General features: G+C 37.6%; 1 protein-coding gene across 8 annotated transcripts in view; it reads left to right on the top strand.

Moving 5' to 3' along the window:
- The window catches only part of TBL1XR1 (TBL1X receptor 1), a 195,657-nt gene that overhangs the window by 159,539 nt on the left and 17,909 nt on the right, over positions 1–18,209 (top strand). For all 8 annotated transcript variants that reach the window (XM_032258276.1, XM_032258280.1, XM_032258283.1 and 5 more), the window contains 6 exons: positions 1,303–1,525; positions 2,420–2,552; positions 2,866–3,007; positions 5,417–5,480; positions 5,569–5,666; positions 6,780–6,840. In XM_032258276.1, the coding sequence (XP_032114167.1) occupies positions 1,303–1,525; positions 2,420–2,552; positions 2,866–3,007; positions 5,417–5,480; positions 5,569–5,666; positions 6,780–6,840 (721 nt within the window). The remainder of the gene's footprint in view (positions 1–1,302; positions 1,526–2,419; positions 2,553–2,865; positions 3,008–5,416; positions 5,481–5,568; positions 5,667–6,779; positions 6,841–18,209) is intronic.

Genomic DNA, 18,209 nt, shown 5'->3' on the forward strand with positions numbered 1-18,209 from the left:
GCCCAGCTAATTTTTGTATTTTTAGTAGAGATGGGGTTTCACCATGTTGGCCACGCTGGTCTCAAACTCTTGACCTTGTGATCCACCCGCCTCGGCCTCCCAAGCAGCTGGAATTACAGGCACGCACCACCAAGCCCAGCTAATTTTTGTATTTTTAGTAGAGATGGGGTTTCACCATGTTGGCCAGGCTGGTCTCAAACTCTTGACCTTGTGATCCACCCGCCTCGGCCTCCCAAAGTGCTGGGATTACAGACATGAGCCACTGTGCCTGGCTAGTATTTTTTAAACTGAAGTATCCATGATTTCTGTATCAATGACTATTACTAGAATTAGAAATTATATATTAAAATTTATTTTGTTTCCTTAGCTCTTTGAGTGAAAATCTAACACAAAACTAAATTTTTCCTTAAAATTTGCGTAAATTTGACATAGCTCTTATTCCACAGTATATCTGTGTTGGTCTTAGTACCTTTTAAAAATTATGTATACATTAAAATGCTTTATCCTGTTCCTCAAATATTACATTACAGAGGACAGTTCAGAAAGGTGTGCTGTGTTTTTTGCAGCTCATAGTACCCTACAAACCACTGTAGATTGTCACTGGTACATGTTTACCAGTTTAACTGAACCAGACTTCACATGCGCATGTTCCTAGCTCATTTGTACTGTTTCTGTTTCTGACTTGCTCTGTGTTTGTGTCTTTTCTTGTGCTTACTTGGAGAACTCCTTATTAGGAACTTCCTGATACCAATAAGTGGAGTTTTGGAAGCTTCAACAACTCCATGGTATTAAAGAGCACTATAGCCCAGGAATTCTGTTTCTGCTTTAATATCCTAATCGAATCACAAGAAACTTTGTAGCCCACAACGTTTTTAGTTTTATAAGAGAGGTATTTACTATAATGATGTGCCGCCAGGCCTCTGATCATTATATGAGCTATTCCATGTTGTTGTTGCTTTGACTAACAGAATTTTGGAATCTAATTAATACACCTTTTTATCAGCTGGGCTACATCTTATCCCTTTCATTTTCAGCAATGACTTCTTTTATATTTCAGTTCTGTCTGTACAGCATTTAATAATAGTATGAACTAAATGAAAAGGTAAATCTAAGCAGCCATTTGCAGTTGGCTTCTTGCAGTTTCTTTCTTCCTCCAGACTGCTTCTTATATGAGTTCAGAAAGTTCTTACAAATTTTTTTTCTTGGAATGAAGATTTTCATTTCGTTTCTGATTTTGTATAAATACAAATAACTTTAAACACTGCCTTTGCCTTTTCTTCTCTCACGATTTTCCGAATCCAGGATGGTACCTTGTTTGATGGCCGACCAATAGAGTCTCTGTCCCTGATAGATGCCGTAATGCCTGATGTAGTACAAACAAGACAACAAGCTTATAGAGATAAGCTCGCACAGCAACAGGCCGCAGCTGCCGCAGCTGCCGCAGCTGCGGCCACCCAACAAGGATCTGCAAAAAATGGAGAGAACACAGCAAACGGGGAGGAGAATGGAGCACACACTATAGCAAGTGAGCCCGGACAAGAGTTTGTTTGTAATTATGTGGTTTGTTTATTTTTTTTAACTTTTATTTTAGGTTCAGGGGTGCGCGTGCAGGTTTGTTGTATAGCAGAACTCGTGTCACAGGGTTTGTTGTACAGATGATTTCATCACCCGGGTACTAAGCCTAGTGTCCAAGAGTTATTTTTTCTGATCCTCTTCTTCCTCCCTCCTCCGCCCTCAGGAAGGTCCCAGGAGACAAGAACTTTTAGAAATTTCTTTTCGGAGGAAATATTTTGCTTTACCAGAATGCCCCATCTTCTCTGCTCAAGTAATTTCATTGGTTATTCGCACCAACTCCTTTCCCTAACTTATATCACACAGTTCAGATTTTTATTCCTCAAGTTCCAGAAAGCTAGATTTACTTTTATTTTCTTTTCAAAATATTTAGAAACCCTTTTCCCATTGTTAAGTGAATTTTTAGATCTACATTTGATTTCTAAATAAAATTTGTAAAACTAGTTATCAACGAATACCATAGAGCTCTGACATTGAGATAAAAGGCAACTCATGTTATGTGAATGATGTCGGCAACCCCTACTGGCAGAAACTCAGAATCGCACTGCTACATGTTATATGTCAAACCATTTTATTGTTTTATCCAAGTTGAGGTCTAATCATTTAAAGTCTTCTTCCCAACCCCACCCCTCTTAAAAAAAAAAACAGCTATGGTCAATACTTAATTAAAGATAGGATTTTATTTTCCATGTGACAAAGACTCTGTAGTCATGTTCAGCTTAACTTGATGTCATCAAAAATGTTACACTGTATGTAATAAAGGAAGGTATTTGCTAGTTAAGAATTCACCCCGCCCAAGTTGTAATACTGCCCAACTGGAAATGCTCACTTGTTTCTCACGATGCAGATAATCATACTGATATGATGGAAGTGGATGGGGATGTTGAAATCCCTCCTAATAAAGCAGTTGTGTTGCGGGGCCATGAATCTGAAGTTTTCATCTGTGCCTGGAACCCTGTTAGTGATCTCCTAGCATCAGGGTATGTTTCTCAAAGTGATACTAAAATGGCTTTTAAAAGTATCTTACTGAACATTTTATAAACATATGCAATATTCAGGTTTTTGTTGTTGCTTATTTGTGGCCATTTTGTTTCTGTAAATTTTGTATTCCTTCATGAATTGTAGAATTTTAAATTAAACTTACTACTTTGAGACTGCAGAATGTGAATAATACCGGAAATGAAAATCTGTGATAGTCTAGTTTTATTTGCCTTATTAAGATATATATATGTTGCCTTGATTCTGACACTTGAGAATTTTGTGAGGATTTAAAGTACATTGCATGCTTTGTAGGTCTGGAGACTCAACAGCAAGAATATGGAACCTTAGTGAAAACAGCACCAGTGGCTCCACACAGTTAGTACTTAGACACTGTATACGAGAAGGAGGGCAGGACGTTCCAAGCAACAAGGATGTGACGTCTCTAGATTGGAATGTGAGTACCACTCTACTGTCCGTGATGGGTATGGTCACTAGTATACCTACCCTCAGAGCCTCAGATTAATGGCAGATTTGTCTATGTGTTCAGGAGTTGGGGTTTTATTAGCTAGTAACAACAAACCAGGAGTCTTTCCCCGCCAGCCCCCTTCCCCCAGTGTGCTGTCAAAGGTGCAGACTTGCCTTAGAGTGGTCAGACCAGGCTTCAGCTTCCAGCCCTTCAGTGTATCCTGCAGCATATCCTTGGTAAAATTGTCACTTTTTACTCTGTCCTTCATTTTCCTTAAATGAGAAAAGAAGTGTGAAATGGTATCTCAAAAAATTGAGATCATAGGCGAAAATCCTTACCGTAGTAACAGACATGCTAAATCCATAACAACTGAGTCCTTACTTGGGGGATAAAAGGATTCTATGTAGCAGAAAACACCTTCTTGTTTTTCTCTTTATTCTGTGAACTGATACAACTTTGTTACCAATTGCCTTTTAGGGACCATTAGTCTAAATAACTTTGAAATTTTATTTTCATTGTAGGAATCTTATAATTCTCTGATTCTAGCTGTGATTCAGCATCTTTCAGGACAACTTGACTACTCTGACTTAAAAAAACTTTGACTTCATTGTTGATAAATTCTCATCATTTTAGTTTTAAATACATCTCTAACCTCACCTTGCTACCCCTCCCCTCCCCCAAACCTCTTAGACTGTTTCAGCATTGCAAGAATATTGGAATAGTTGTTTTTTCCTTAGCAAATGAATGTTCTTTTCTCTTCTGCTAACAACCTGTTGTGGGACTTCTAAAGGATCTTCCAATTCTTATCCCAAGGAATGAGATCTCTCTTTAAAATGCTTATTCCCACTAAAGTTCTCAGCTTCTGTGAAGTTTTTTCAGAAATCGTAGCTAGGTATTTTTAGCATTGTCTTCCAAAATTGCCAGCAGTGTATTTACTCTTACCCTCCGTATGATAGTTCTGAAAATTCCAAAGGAGTTTAGCACATTGTAGTATTATTTACTTGCGGGATCAAGACAGAATATAATATCTTAGTTCAGACTCCTTATTGCTTTCTGTGCTACCTTGCCCACTGGCCATGTTAATTTAATGAAATTTACAGTTTACACTGAAAAGGATCGTTAAAGAATATTAGTTTGTTGTGCTTGGTCGTTCTGAACTGCATTTAATAGTTTTGAAAAGTGTGGACTTCTCAAAAATGTGTTATTCGTGGTGAACTTGGAAAACATCATCCTCGATTAATGATTATTTTCCATGGCTAAAGCAAGAGCCTGTGCGATTTCTCATCGTGAAAGTATTCTTTTCCTAGTTGAGCGATTCATGAACTAAACATTTAGGGGACTGATCGTTTAGAGGAAACTTGACATTGTGTATAATCTGGAGACAAGCTTTTGCTGTTGACTTCAACATGGCTCCCCTGCTTCAGATAGAGCCCTCACACATCCTAGCTGAGCTGAGTCTGCAGTTCCCAGAACCAGCATTTGTTTTTGTCACTTACCCGTACTGCTAAATGGCTTGAGAGATATGAAACAGGTGATCTTGTTTTGAGTGCCCTTACCAAAAACCATGAAGAAGAGTATATCAAGTAAGGTAGGATTTCTTTCTGCATCTCCAGTAGTGTTTACCCTCTAGCAATAGTCTGTTTACTATAATCCATAACTGTTGCGTTCTCATAGAGTAAGCTAGATCTGTCCTTTTATTACACCATTCATCAAGGCAAGGTGCACAGCAAGGGAATGTAAGTTGAGAGAAATATATCTGGACGTTTCCTCCTGGTAAAGTAGGCAGCTGCTTCATTAACTACAACATTAGCCTGTGCTCTTTTCTGGCTCTTTTCCTTGTGTTGCTCTTTTTATTGGCAAATATTTCATAGTGGGAAGGGATTAACAATATAAAGGAGCGTTCTAAGAATCTGATCATTTGAAACAATGATATCGTTTCGATCACACACACTTTTAGACAGTAAAGGATTTAGAGGAATGGCCATATAAAACCTTCTAATCATATTTAAATACTTTCACAGTTTTTTTTTTTTCTTCTAATAAATCATCGTAAGATTATGAATTTGATGTTCTTCCCAATCCACCCGCCTTCATTCTTAGCTGTGTGAGTCTATGAGAGTACTTCTGGCCTGCATGAGGCGGGGCAACGTAGGTCCTGCTCCGGAGCGATTACTGTCAGTTGTTGCTGAGCTTTGGATATAAGGCTCCATACAACACTAGTGTCTCAGCAGTCAAAGTGTTTCCTAGGCCTTTAGTGGCACTCACAAATAGCCAATACTGGTAAGTTTTGAAGCAGAGAATGTCAAGGCCTTCTGTACCAGGGATTTAAATGTGAAATAACAACAATTAAATGCCCTGTCTGGATTATATAATTGAGGAAATGTTTTTCTCTGACAGAGTGAAGGTACACTTCTAGCAACTGGTTCCTATGATGGTTTTGCCAGAATATGGACTAAAGATGGTAAATAAAGCATTTTCCTTTTTACTTTGTTGTTGATCTAAAGTTAGAAAATTTAAAGCAATGTTAATGTTTTTCTTTTGCATTTTAGGTAACCTTGCCAGCACCTTAGGGCAGCACAAAGGCCCTATATTTGCATTAAAATGGAATAAGAAAGGGAATTTTATTCTAAGTGCTGGAGTAGACAAGGTAAAGCACATTAAGTTCTGTAAGGGCTCATGTATTAACAGGGTTTAATTGAAAGCAGCTATTTTATCTCAGTTACCAGTCACATAAACATTCCTATTTGAGCAATTCAAATATGAATTTATGATAGAAATGCTTTCGTAGGTCTATCAATCAGCTCATTCTTGAATCTGATTATCAAAATGTCTTTAATCCGTTTATCCGTGTGACCACTTTTAATTTGAGCTGGAATTTGAGCCATAACCAAGGTCATGCATCCTGTACTTCCCTTCTTCAATTCCTAGTTAGTCTCACCAGTGAACATGGCTCTGGAGTGATTCCATGGGAAATTCTAGAGCCGCTCTGTTAGACGAACTCCTGGTACTTAATTGAAGCTAATACAAAATGCAGAATCTGTCTAGTTTTCTTCATCTAACTTGGCTGGTGAATATGGATGAGTTGGAAATATGACCTTCTTCCTCCTAAATAGAGGTTTAAGATTATCTTAATCCAAGAAAGAACATGCTAATAATTGAGTGTGGTGTCAGACAGGGAAGTGGAGAGAAACTGGTTTATATTTAACTGCTTTATATTCAGAGAGCAATAAAAAATTGACAAAAGGGGAAGGAAAGTGAAGCAGGCTGGGAAGGAGGGAGTCCTGTTCATAGTCACTGCCACTGCACAGTACGTTAGGTTCTTGCTTTATTGCCAAAATTCAAGTTGCCTTTTTGTGTAGATACGAGCTTTTAGAATTTTTCCGTATTGAGAACTGATTACATTGTTAACCAAGAACTTACTCTCTTACTAAACATCTCTAAGAATCTTAACATTAAAGGCATTATTGCAATGGAGTTTTTATAGCAAAATCTAATGTATTGCCTGGCACTTTGTAGACTACCAATAATTATTATTTGAAGTAAGTTGATTGTTGCAAAATAATCAGGGAAAAATCAAACTGCTTAATAGTCATCTTCTCCAAAGTGGAGTATAGCCTAGTGGTACTATTTGGGATAAAGTTTAAAATTAAATCCACTTTGACATTTTATATTACTTTAATACAGTTAGGCATATAATTTATGCATCTATGATAAACTTTCCCTGAGTCTATTTATTTATTTTTTTTTCTTTTAATCTCAGACTACAATTATTTGGGATGCACATACTGGTGAAGCCAAACAACAGTTTCCTTTTCATTCAGGTAAATTTCTTATAATTTATATGAAAGCTGGAGCTTGCTTCTGTTTTTCTAATTAAATTTTTAACAGCACATAATTCATTTTAAATGTTGAAATATCAAGTATCAGTCTCGTTACTAGTCCTTTCAAGAGTTGATGTTCCATGACATTCAGATTCTAAATCGTCAGAGGATCATCCAACGTTTTCTGTGAAATGTACCATAAAGAAAGCATTTGGAGCCTGGTGCTATTAGGGGTAGCATTATTTAATGGACAGAACATAGATATTTGAATCAGAAAATCTAGGTTTGAATGTCAGTTCCACTCCACTTAACGGGCATTAAGACTGAGCGAGTCACTTAACCTTTCTGAGCCTCGTTTTCATTGTCTGTAAATGAGGGAATAATAGTAATAATACCTGTCTTATGAGGATAAGACTAAATGGTATACATGAGAATACTGCATAAACTTCTATACGTTAAGGTATTGTTGGTCATTTTCTCATTTTGAATCGATGTACCTGAGTATCCCTGTCTACATGAAAGAAAAAATGGGCTTTTCCAGGCCTGTTTTTGGAATAGCAACATTGGTGGCTTAGATGGATTTCTGTTTTAAGAAATACTCAATCTGGTACTTTTATCTGATTAATCTTACCTCCAAAATGGTGCTCTGTCCTGCGTGATATGCAGCCATGCACCCAGACGTTCAGCTCAAGCAGAGAGAGAGCCATATTTTGTACCTGTGCTCCATTTCAGCCTAGATACAATCTTTGCGCCGATTTTCAGTGAGTTTCCCGACTGCAGTAAGTAAATGATGTTAAACTTGAACAAGATACCCATTGGTTTTAGTACTACCTGATTTAGCTATTCCTTTGATTTTGTTGTGCTGGAAAACATTTTGATTTGGAGATTGACTAAAATAACCCTGGTTATTCTCAAATCTTTGATGACATCCTTTTACAAACAGCCAATGGCACAGCATCAACTTTAAAACTGAATCTTGCAACTTCAGACATTTTGGTTGTTTTTGTTCTCTGTTTGTGTGCCTAAACAAGCAAAATAAGGTGCAAAATGATTTTCCTGTAGCATCTGAATAACATAAGCTTGCAAGCATTATGTTAAACAGTTCAGCTTGATTAAAGCTTGCTGCTCCCATAAGCATTTACACATCCATTTTTGTTCACCTGGTATACTTCCTTTTCACCTTTACTTCTAGTTCTCAGAATTCTCTCAGCCTTCTGGCTGTTAATCATAAAAATTTCTCATACATCCTAAGAGTAATGTAAAGTTGAAGTAAGTATGTAAATGGTACTATTGCTAGATACCATATGACTAGTACCAACTTGAGGCTGGAAATGGTACTGTTTCTGTCTCTTTAGTCCTGACTACAACCTGATTTGGTAGATAGTATCAAAGTATTTTTACAAGTAAATAGACTCCAGTTTACCCATCGTATTCTTTCTTACCATACTTTTTTTTTTTTTTTTAACCACAGTTTTGTTTTTCAAAACAATTTTATTGAGGTACAGTTGACATAAAATGAACTGTATGTATTTTACTTGAACAATTTGATATATTTTGACATATGTAAACACCGTTGGAAGTATTACCACACTCAGAATGATGAGTGTATCTGTTACCTTCAGACATTTCTTCTTGGCCCTTTGTGATATCTTTCTCCCATCCCCAGGCACACACTAATATTCTGTCCCCAAAGATTAGATTAGATTATATGAATGGAATCATACAGTACATATCCTTTTTTTGGTCTGTCTTCATTCATTCTGGATAACACTTAATTCCTCCATATTGTAACAGTTGTCAGTGGTACATTCCTTTTTATTGCTGCAAGTATTGCTTCATGTGGATATGCATACCACAGTTTGTTTATTCAATGGTTGAAGTAAAGCTATGTTGTTTCCAGTTTGGGGCTGTTACAAATAAAACTGCTATCAACCTTCATGTACCAATCTTTAAGTGAACATGTATTTTTTTCTGTTTTAATAACTAGAAGTAGAATGGCTATATTATATGATAGGCGTATATTTAACTTGTGAAGACACTGCTAAATTGTTTTCCAAAGTGGTTTACATTCTCACTGGCACTGGATGTATCAGTTCCTCTTTGTTTTCGCCGGCTGTTGGCATGTGGCCATTCTTTTTCATTGTAGCCACTCTAACAGGTGTGTAGCGTTATCTCACTGGTTTTAATTTACATTTTCTAGTGACTAGTGATGTTGAGCATCTTTTAATGTGCTCATTTGCCATCTGTATATCTGTTTTGGTGAAGTATCTGTTCAAATCTTTGTACTGTTTGTCTAATCGTATTATTTTTTATTGTGTTTTGTGAGTTTTTAATTTTCTGGATTCAAGTTCAGATAGCAGATATGTACTTTATCAGATAGATACTTTGCAGGTATCTTCTCCTAGTCCATGGTGGGTTTCTGTAGTTCATCATTGTCACTTGAAGACTACAAGTTTATAACTTCGATTGATTTGATCATCTATTAGTTTGTTCTTTTATGTGTCATCATGCTTTCAGTTTAATCTGACTTGCTCCTTTTTCTCTTTTCTTGAGATGGAAGCTGAGGTCACTGACTGCACAGCTTTATTTCTTCTTTTCTTCTTTTCTTTTTTCTGAGACAGAGTCTCACTCTGTTGCCCAGGCTGGAGTGCAGTGGTGTGATTTTGTCTCACTGCAACCTCCACCTCCCGGGTTAAAGAGATTCCCATGCCTCAGCCTCCTGAGTAGCTGGGACTACAGGCATGCACCACTATGCTTGGCTAATTTTTGGTATTTTTAATAGAGACAGGATTTAGCCATAGTGGCCAGGCTGGTCTTAACCTCCTATCCTCAAGTGACTCACCTTCCTCCACCTCCCAAAATGCTGAGATTACAGGCGTGAGCCATCCCGCCCAGCCCTGAAGCCTCTATTTCTACTATAAGTATTTAGTGCTGTAAATGGACATCTAACTAGTATTTAATGATGTGCCAGTATTTTGTATATGTTTTCATTCTGTTATTAAATTTTCTAACTTAATTTTGATTTCTTCTTTGGCCCATGAATTATTTAAAAGTGTGGGTTCCTGAGAATTTGGAGCTCTTCCAGAGATATTTCTAATACTGATTTCTAATTTAATTGTATTGTTGCTATAAATGTCATTTAGGTTAAGTTATTAGACAATCTTCAAATTGTTTATAGCTTTACTGATTTCCTGGCTTCTCTCAATAATGAGAAGAATATGGAAATCTTCAATAATTTGAAGGACAGTAATTTGTATTTTTTTTGAAGCTCCGTCAGTTTTTGCTTCATGTATCTTGAAACAGTGTTTCAAATGCGTTACTTTAAAATGTTTTGTTCTTCTATTTTAAAATGTTTTGCTGAATTGACTGTTTATCATTGTATTAATGACCTTCTTTTTCCCTGTATTCTGAGCTTTGAAATCTAGTTTGTTTAACATTAATGTAGCTATTTCAGCTGTCTCTTGATTAGTGCTGCAATGGTATATATTTTTACATCGTTGTATTTTCAGTCTATTGATGTTTTTGTATTTGAAGTATATTTTACATAGGCAGCATATAGTTGAGTCTTGCTTGCTCATTCGTTTTCACAATGTCTACCTTTTAATTATATTTAGGCCATTTATACTTAAATTTATTGTATTTCTGTTTATCTCTTCTGTTCTTCTGTTTTTGTATTTCTACCTCCATTTGGATTAATTGGATATTTTTTATCATTACGTTTTTTTTCTTCTTGGTGGGTTCTTACATGTAATTCTCTATTTTTAGTGGTGGTTTTGGATTTACAGTGCACACCTTTAACTTGTCACCATCTACCTTGAGGTGACATTTTAAATGGGCAAAATAATAATCTTATTTTCTGCCCCTCTTCCCTCCCTTACTGTTTTACGTAAGATTCTGAGTACACAGGTGTTAGTCTGCCCAAAATTGTACCACAACTCATTGATGCTCTGTCCCCACACCCTCTTTTTTCGGCCTTGGTTCTCTGTGTTTTTGGATGGTTTCTATGCAGCCTCCAAGATCATAAATCATTTCTCCCACGGCATCGAATCTGTGGCTCATCCTTTCCAGTGCATTTTTCATCTCACATGTTGTTTTTGTCTCCAGAAGTTTAACATCTTCTGTGTCTGTACTTAGCTTTTTGAACATATAATATGGTTGATCTTTGAACAGTGTAGGCACACCAGCCCCCATGCAGTTGGAAATCTGCATATAGCTGTTGACTCCCCAAAATCTTATCAGTTAATAGCCAGCTGTTGATTAGAAGCCTTACTGATAACATAAACAGTTGAGTAAGATGTATTTTGTATGTTACGTGTGTTACATATTGTATTCTAACAGTAGGGTAAGCTGGAGGAAAACATTATTTAAGAAAATGAGAAAATATATTTACTATTCATTAAGTGGAAGTGGGTCATCATATAGGTCTTCATTTTGGTTGTCTTCACTGTTGAGTAGGCTGAGGAAGAGGAGAAATGGAGGGGTTAGTTCTCCTGTCCCAGCGTGGTAGAGGCAGAAGAGCATCTGTGTGTGTTAAGGGCTGTGTTGTTCAAGGGTTATCTGTATACAGCTGTGAGTACTTCAGTGTCTTTGCTGATTCTAACGTGTAGATCAGTTTTAGTGATGTGGCTTCTGTCTTCACTTTGATCACAATTTCCTGTGTTTTTGCATCCCTGCTTACCTTTTCTTTTTTCTCACTTTTTTTTTTTTTTTTTTAATTTTCATCTTTAGTTTTTGTGGGCACATAGTAGATATATATATATATATATTCATGGGCTGTATGAGATGTTTTCATACAGGCATACAGTGCGTAATAATCACATCGTGGAGAATGGGTTATTCATCCCCCCAAGCATTTAACCTTTCTTTGCGTCACAAACAGTCCAGTTACACTGTTTTGGTTATTCAAAAATATAAAGTTCTTATTGACTATAGTTACTCTATTGTACTATCAAATAGTAGGTCTTATTCATTCTTTTTAAACTATTTTTTGGGTAGTCATTAACCTGCTTGCCTCTCCAAGTCTGTAGTAACTGTCTTTCTACTTTTTAGGTCGATGAGTTCTATTGTTTTGATTTTTAGATCCTGCAACTGCATACTTTCTTACTTTTGATTGGAAGGCAGACACTGCGTTTTACCTTATTTGTTGCTGGATATTTTTGTATTCATAAAAGTGTTTGTGAAATTTGTCCTAGGACGCAGTTAAGTTACTTGGAAATGGTTTTGATCCCTTCAGGTTTTGCTTAGAAGGTTTGTTAAGTAGCCCTGAACTAGTGCTCAGTGTAGTGTTAATTATTTCCCCACCACTGAGCTAAGAACTTTCTGTGTACTCTAACCCAGGGGTCCCCAACCCCGGGGCCATGGACAGGTAGAACCTGGCCACACAGCAGGAGGTGAGTGGCAGGCCAGGGAGTGAAGCATCATCTGTGTTTACAACCGCTTCCCCCTCTCTCGTTACCACCTGAGCTCTGCCTCCTGTCAGATCAGTGGAAGCATTAGATTCTCACAGGATGGCAAACCCTATTATGAACCATGCATTCGAGGGATCTAGGTCGTCCGTTTCTTAGGAGAATCTAATGACTGATGATCTGTCACTGTCTCCCATCACCCCCAGATGGGACCATCTAGTAGCAGGAAAGCAAGTTCAGGGCTCTCACTGAGTCTACATTATGGTGAGTTATATAATTATTTCACTATATATTACAATGTAATAATAGAAATAAAATGCACAATAAATGTAACTTGTGTTACCCCAAAACCATCCCCCATTCACACCTCCCCCTACCCAGTCTGTGGAAAACTTGTCTTCCATGAAACCAGTCCCTGGTGCCAAAATGGTTGGGGTCCAGTGCTCTAACCAGTGATCCTGAGTGGTGACTGTTGGCACTATTTTCAGTTTTTCATAGTAGGCATTGTTTCCTCTTATCCTTTTAAGAGGTTCTTTCCTCACGCACTTGCGCTGATTCACACTCAGACAAATGCGTGAGCAGGACCCACTGCAGGGCTTCAGGATTCTCTGTGTGGCAGCCTCCTTTTCAGTACTCTGTCCTGTGATTTACAGCTGCTTCCGTCTCCTCAGACTCTTGGTTTAGTCTCTTCAACTCAGACTTTCCATTGATCTTTACCTAGAAAGATTGCTCTTCGCTGTGCCAAGATCTAGACACCTTTCCAGGTTGTAAGATGGGTAATTGCAGTGGCGCATTGTGGGTTTCCTTTTTCTCTGGGACCATGGTCCACCATTTTCTGATGTTCAGTGTCATTTGCACTGTTATTTTATATGTTTTGCAGGCTTTTTGATTGTTTGGGCAGGAGGAAAATCTAGCCCATTCTGTCCCATGTTGGCCAGAAATGGAAGTATACCATGCTTTTCAAATTATCGTGTTAATTATTGTACTATCTGTTCTTCCATATACACTCCAGCTTAAAACAGATTATTAACAATATGTTGGGTGAGTTATAATGAAATACCACTTCACACCTATTAGGATAGCTATAATAATTTAAAGATGAAACGTAAGTTTTAATGAGGATGTGGAAAAAATAGGGACCCTTGTACATTACTGGTGGGTATGTGAAATACTGCAGCTGCTATGGAAAACAGTGTGACTGTTTTAAATTCCTCAGAAAGCTGCATATAGAATTTCCATATGACACAGCAATCCGCCTCATAGTTGTATATCCAAAAGAATTGAAAGCAGGGACTTGAACACATGCTTGTATGCTGATGTTCATAATAGCAGTATTCATAGTAGCTAAACCAGTGTCCATTAATAGATATTGGATAAATGAAATGTACGTACATATGATGGGATGTTACTCAGCCATGAACAGGAGTGAAGTTCTGATAAATGCTACACCACCAGTCAACCTTGAACCTATTATAAGTGAAGTAAGCCAGACAGAAAAGGACGAATAATATCATTTCACTTATGACATATTTAGGAAAAGTCAGAGATGCAAAGGTAGATGAGAGGTTACCAGGAGCTGGTGGGCAGGTGGGAATGGGAAATTATTGCTTAATGGCCAGAGACTCTGTTTAGGGGTGATGAAAACATTTTGGAAATTGTAGTGATGGTTTCACAAAATTGTCAATATAATTAATACCACTCAATGGTACACTTAAAAATGGTTACTGTGGCAAATTTTATATATTTGTCTACAGATTTTTAAAATTAATAGTATACTAAAATCCATTGAATTGTATACTTCAAATAGGTGAATTGGTATGTGAATTATATCTCAATAAAGCATTTTTTTTTTTAAGTCCGTGAGTAATAAATATATCCTTCTTCCCTTCCCTCATAGGTTTGTTCCTTCTCTTTTAAAACCATGGTGGCTACATGGGTTAATGAAAATAAATCAGAATGGCGGGGGGCGGGGGGGCAGACAAAAGTTTTAACTTTAGCTCGAGGATTTTAAAAAATTGTGTAACTGGGAAAATTAAGTTTTCTTGGCCTCTTATGTGTCAAATGAGACCAGTGTTATTGAACACAGCTCTCACATATCAGGCACATAAAATTTTTTTTAATGTCAGAGATTTCTTTCTGAAGAACTTGTACTAGCAAGACTCATTTTAGGAATAAATATAAAATGAAGACATATGTGTTCTTCGATTACATCAATCTATAACGCCTGCATTTTATGAGACAGGCATATCACAGACGCATTAATCACACAACTTACATCACAACGTTTTCTACATCCCAGCAGTCTTGATTTGGTTATGTAGTTTGGGCTTGTTTTTCTTTTTATGAACATAATAGGGTATTTGTTTTAATTCTGCTTTTTGGGTTTTTTTTTTTAGCCCCCTGTCTAACATTTTGCAGACTTTTCCGATAGGAAATCAACACCCCTGGGACATCCTGACAGATACTTGACCTTCTTGATAACATTTTATTGTATCTTTAACTGTCTTCTAAATGCACTAGATTTTTAGAGCCTCCCCCCCATGTTTTGCACTTGTTATCAATAGATTATTTAGCAAAGAAACATTTTATTAAAATTTTTAGAATTGTATTTTAAGTAATAATGTTTAATGTTAAAATGAAAGTGCACAGTAGTTAACTGAATTAGCTTCCATGGAGGAAAACAGAGTCTAAATGAGACACTCCAAGAAAGGGAGTTTAATACAAAAATACAGTTGCAGAGGTGTTGGAAAGAGTGCAAAACTAAGGAATATGAGGTAAGCCAGAGACTGATGGAAATCTAAGACTCTAGAGGAGAATGTGGGGACGGGGATGTAGAGGACAGTCTGCCCAGCAGGGCTGGACACCCAGTCTGAAATGACGGCAGGCGTGCCCGTCATCTTACTGCTCCTGACTGTGGACTCCTCACTTTGAGCTCCTGACAGTGTCTCACATTGTATGACTCTACCTGGAAACCACTAGGCACAGGAACCTGGGAAATAAGTTACAACAGCCCCCTTGGGTTTGCACATCTTAGCAGGGCAGAGTACAGTAAGGAACGAATGAGAGTTGACCCCCAGGTGAACAGGACAGTCATCCACATTGCCGTCAGAAATGGTGCTACACACTAACAGAGGCAGATAAAGTTGGCCTGTATTTTTGTTTACTAGTTGATTTAGGTTGGGTTCTCCCAAAAGGGAGGCCCTGCGCCAAACATTTGAGTGAAGTGACTTGTTGAGAAACCTCTTAGGAGGAGCTAGTGAAGAATACGGGAAGCAGGATGGGGGAAAGAGAAGAAGCCAAAGAATGAAGTGATTTCTGGTGAAGAAAGGCCCCGTTGCAGCCTGGTGCAGAGGAGAGCTTGTACCTGAGTTTTTATTACGTTGAGGCAAGGGTGCTAGGTTTTTAGATCTCCCCTCCTTCCGAAGAAAGTACACAAAACCAGCTTGGATACACGTCATCTAGGGAGGACGGGGCAACAGGGCAGGTCAGTTCTGTGAAGTTTGACCCTGGCAGCCCTTAGCAGTGAGTGAAGCACTCAGCTGGGAATTGGACACAGCACAGGCAAAAAGGCTTATGTGGGGAAGACGAAGCACCAGCTAAAGCAGTGCGTCATGACTGAAGTAAAAATATAGCCTGCAGCTTACTCAGCTTGACAGCTCCAAAGTGTGGTTTTTGACAGTGTTTACTTTGGTGGGAATTCTCATGATTTGAAATTTTGTATAAAAGGTGAATTTATGTTAATTTTATATGGTACTGTATTTGTCATAAGATTGATTGAGGGAGGGTTGAATATTTTAAATATAGTTATTCTAAATTTTATACACCCTCCATAGTAAGTTGCCATGAAATATTTTCTTTCCAGTCTATTTCTTTCCTTTATGAGCTGAATCAATCAAAGTGGTATCCTGATACCTAGTTTTTCATTGTAGAAATATACCCAAAACTAATTCTTTTAATGTCTGGTTATATTAATACAATTAGCTTTTTTGTTCTTTACTACTTAGTACTTCAGATTTTGGGCTTACCTGATATTTAGTCAGGTAAGGAAATCAGTTTCACTTTTACCTGTTTTTTGTCTTTTAAAAAATGTCTCAGTACAGTTCTGATTAAAATTTCCTTTCTGAGCCCTAATGTTTTAAGTCTTCTTTTCCCATTCTTTTTACTTCTCCTATCCCTAGTTACAAGTTCTTGCATGACGTAGTTCTTGTCTTATCAGTTTAACTGCTGAAGCACTTGTGTTTCATTTTAAACATAGCCAGTTACTGTTATACTTAGATATACACAATGAGGGAGTTTGTGGCTGTGTTTGTCCTTCCCACAGACAATATCTCTAATTTCCTTTATTAAATGCTTTGTATTTCTAATAAATAGTATACACGTAGCTCAACTGTTTTTGTTTTTTGAGACAGAGTCTTACTCTGTTGCCCAGGCTGGAGTGCAGTGGTGCAGTCATGGCCTGCCACAGCCTGGACTTCGCCAGCTCAAGCAGTCCTCCCGCCTCAGCCTCCCAAGTAGATGAGACAATAGGCACGGACCACTATACATGGCTAATTTTTTATTTTTGTTTTTAGAGATGAGGTCCCACTGTCTAGCCTGAGCTGGTCTCAAACACCTGACGTCAAGCAGTTCTCCTGCCTTGACCTTCCAAAGTGCTGAACACCTGGCCCGTAGCTGAACTTTAACCCTCCTGGTTTTCTCCTTTAAGTTTTTTCTTTAAATTAGGGTTGACAAACTTTCACTAAAGGACTTGCAAGTATTGCAGACATTGTGGGCCGTAAGGTCTCTGTTGCCACTAGTCAGCTCTGCCCTTGTAATGAAAAAGCAGCCATAGATAATATGCAACTTAATCCGTTTGTCTGTTTCAATAAAACTCTTATTTATGGACACTGAACTTTAAATCTCATTTCACATTTGTATGACTTCCTTTGATCCCCTCCTCCCCATTGCAATATAAAAGCCCTTCTTGGCTCATGTGCCATAGTTTGTCAACTCCTGCTTTAAACGCAGTGTCCTTGGTATGCATCTGTGGCTTAACCCGGTTACTCATTTAACCCAGTTATTCGCTGTCATTACCGGAATCTGTGTTGCTAGTTGCAGAGATCCTTTCCACCTTGCGGCAGTGGAAAATGAAGGAAAAGGATGTTTAATAAATTCCAGAGCTAAAATCAAACTAAGTATTAAATGCCAGCCTGCTTTGGGGCCTCTGAGGTTTTAAATTCATTGATTTTTAAGAGGCATTTGATTTCAAGAGGTGTTTGACAAAAATTGCTTAGAAGAAAATTATTTGCAAATCATATACCGTATTCCATTTGTTGGTTGAGTAGATGCTAATGGGAATGATACTTATTCAGCGTAACGTTTGTCTAATTTACAAAGTACTTTTCACACACATTACCTTGCCTGATCTTCACTACATGTACTAAGCTTAAAAGTAGTGTAAGTTTAGTATCCCTTATCTAAGTGTTTAGGACCAGGAGTGTTTTGCATTTTTGATTTTTTTTCTCTGATTTTGGAATATTTGCATATACATAAAGCAATATCTTGGGATGGGACCCACATCTGAACATGAAATTACTTTATATTTTCCATACACCTTATGCCATAGCCGGATGGTATCATTATGCAGTATTTTTACTAGTTTTATGCATGAAATAAAGCTTGTATTAAGCATTTAACGTAGGGAAGTTTCCACTTGCGGCATCATGTTAGCACTCAAAAAGTTGCAGGTTTTGGAGCATTGTGGATTTTGGATTTTCAGATTGGGGTGCTCAACCTGTGTGTTATCCCCACTCTGTAGGTGAGGCTGTATCATGAGAAGTTAAGTGACTTGCTTGTGTCCACTAATTAGGCGGTGACAGAACCGAAGCTTCTTGTCCATTGAACACTCATGGAATTTAGAAATGAAAAGCATGATATCATCACATTTAATTTTATGAAAGAGAACCCAAGACCCAGGGCTAGTAA

The sequence above is a fragment of the Sapajus apella genome, unplaced genomic scaffold (genome assembly GCF_009761245.1).
Source record: "Sapajus apella isolate SASKATOON/1434 unplaced genomic scaffold, GSC_monkey_1.0 scaffold101, whole genome shotgun sequence".
Taxonomy (NCBI): domain Eukaryota; kingdom Metazoa; phylum Chordata; class Mammalia; order Primates; family Cebidae; genus Sapajus; species Sapajus apella.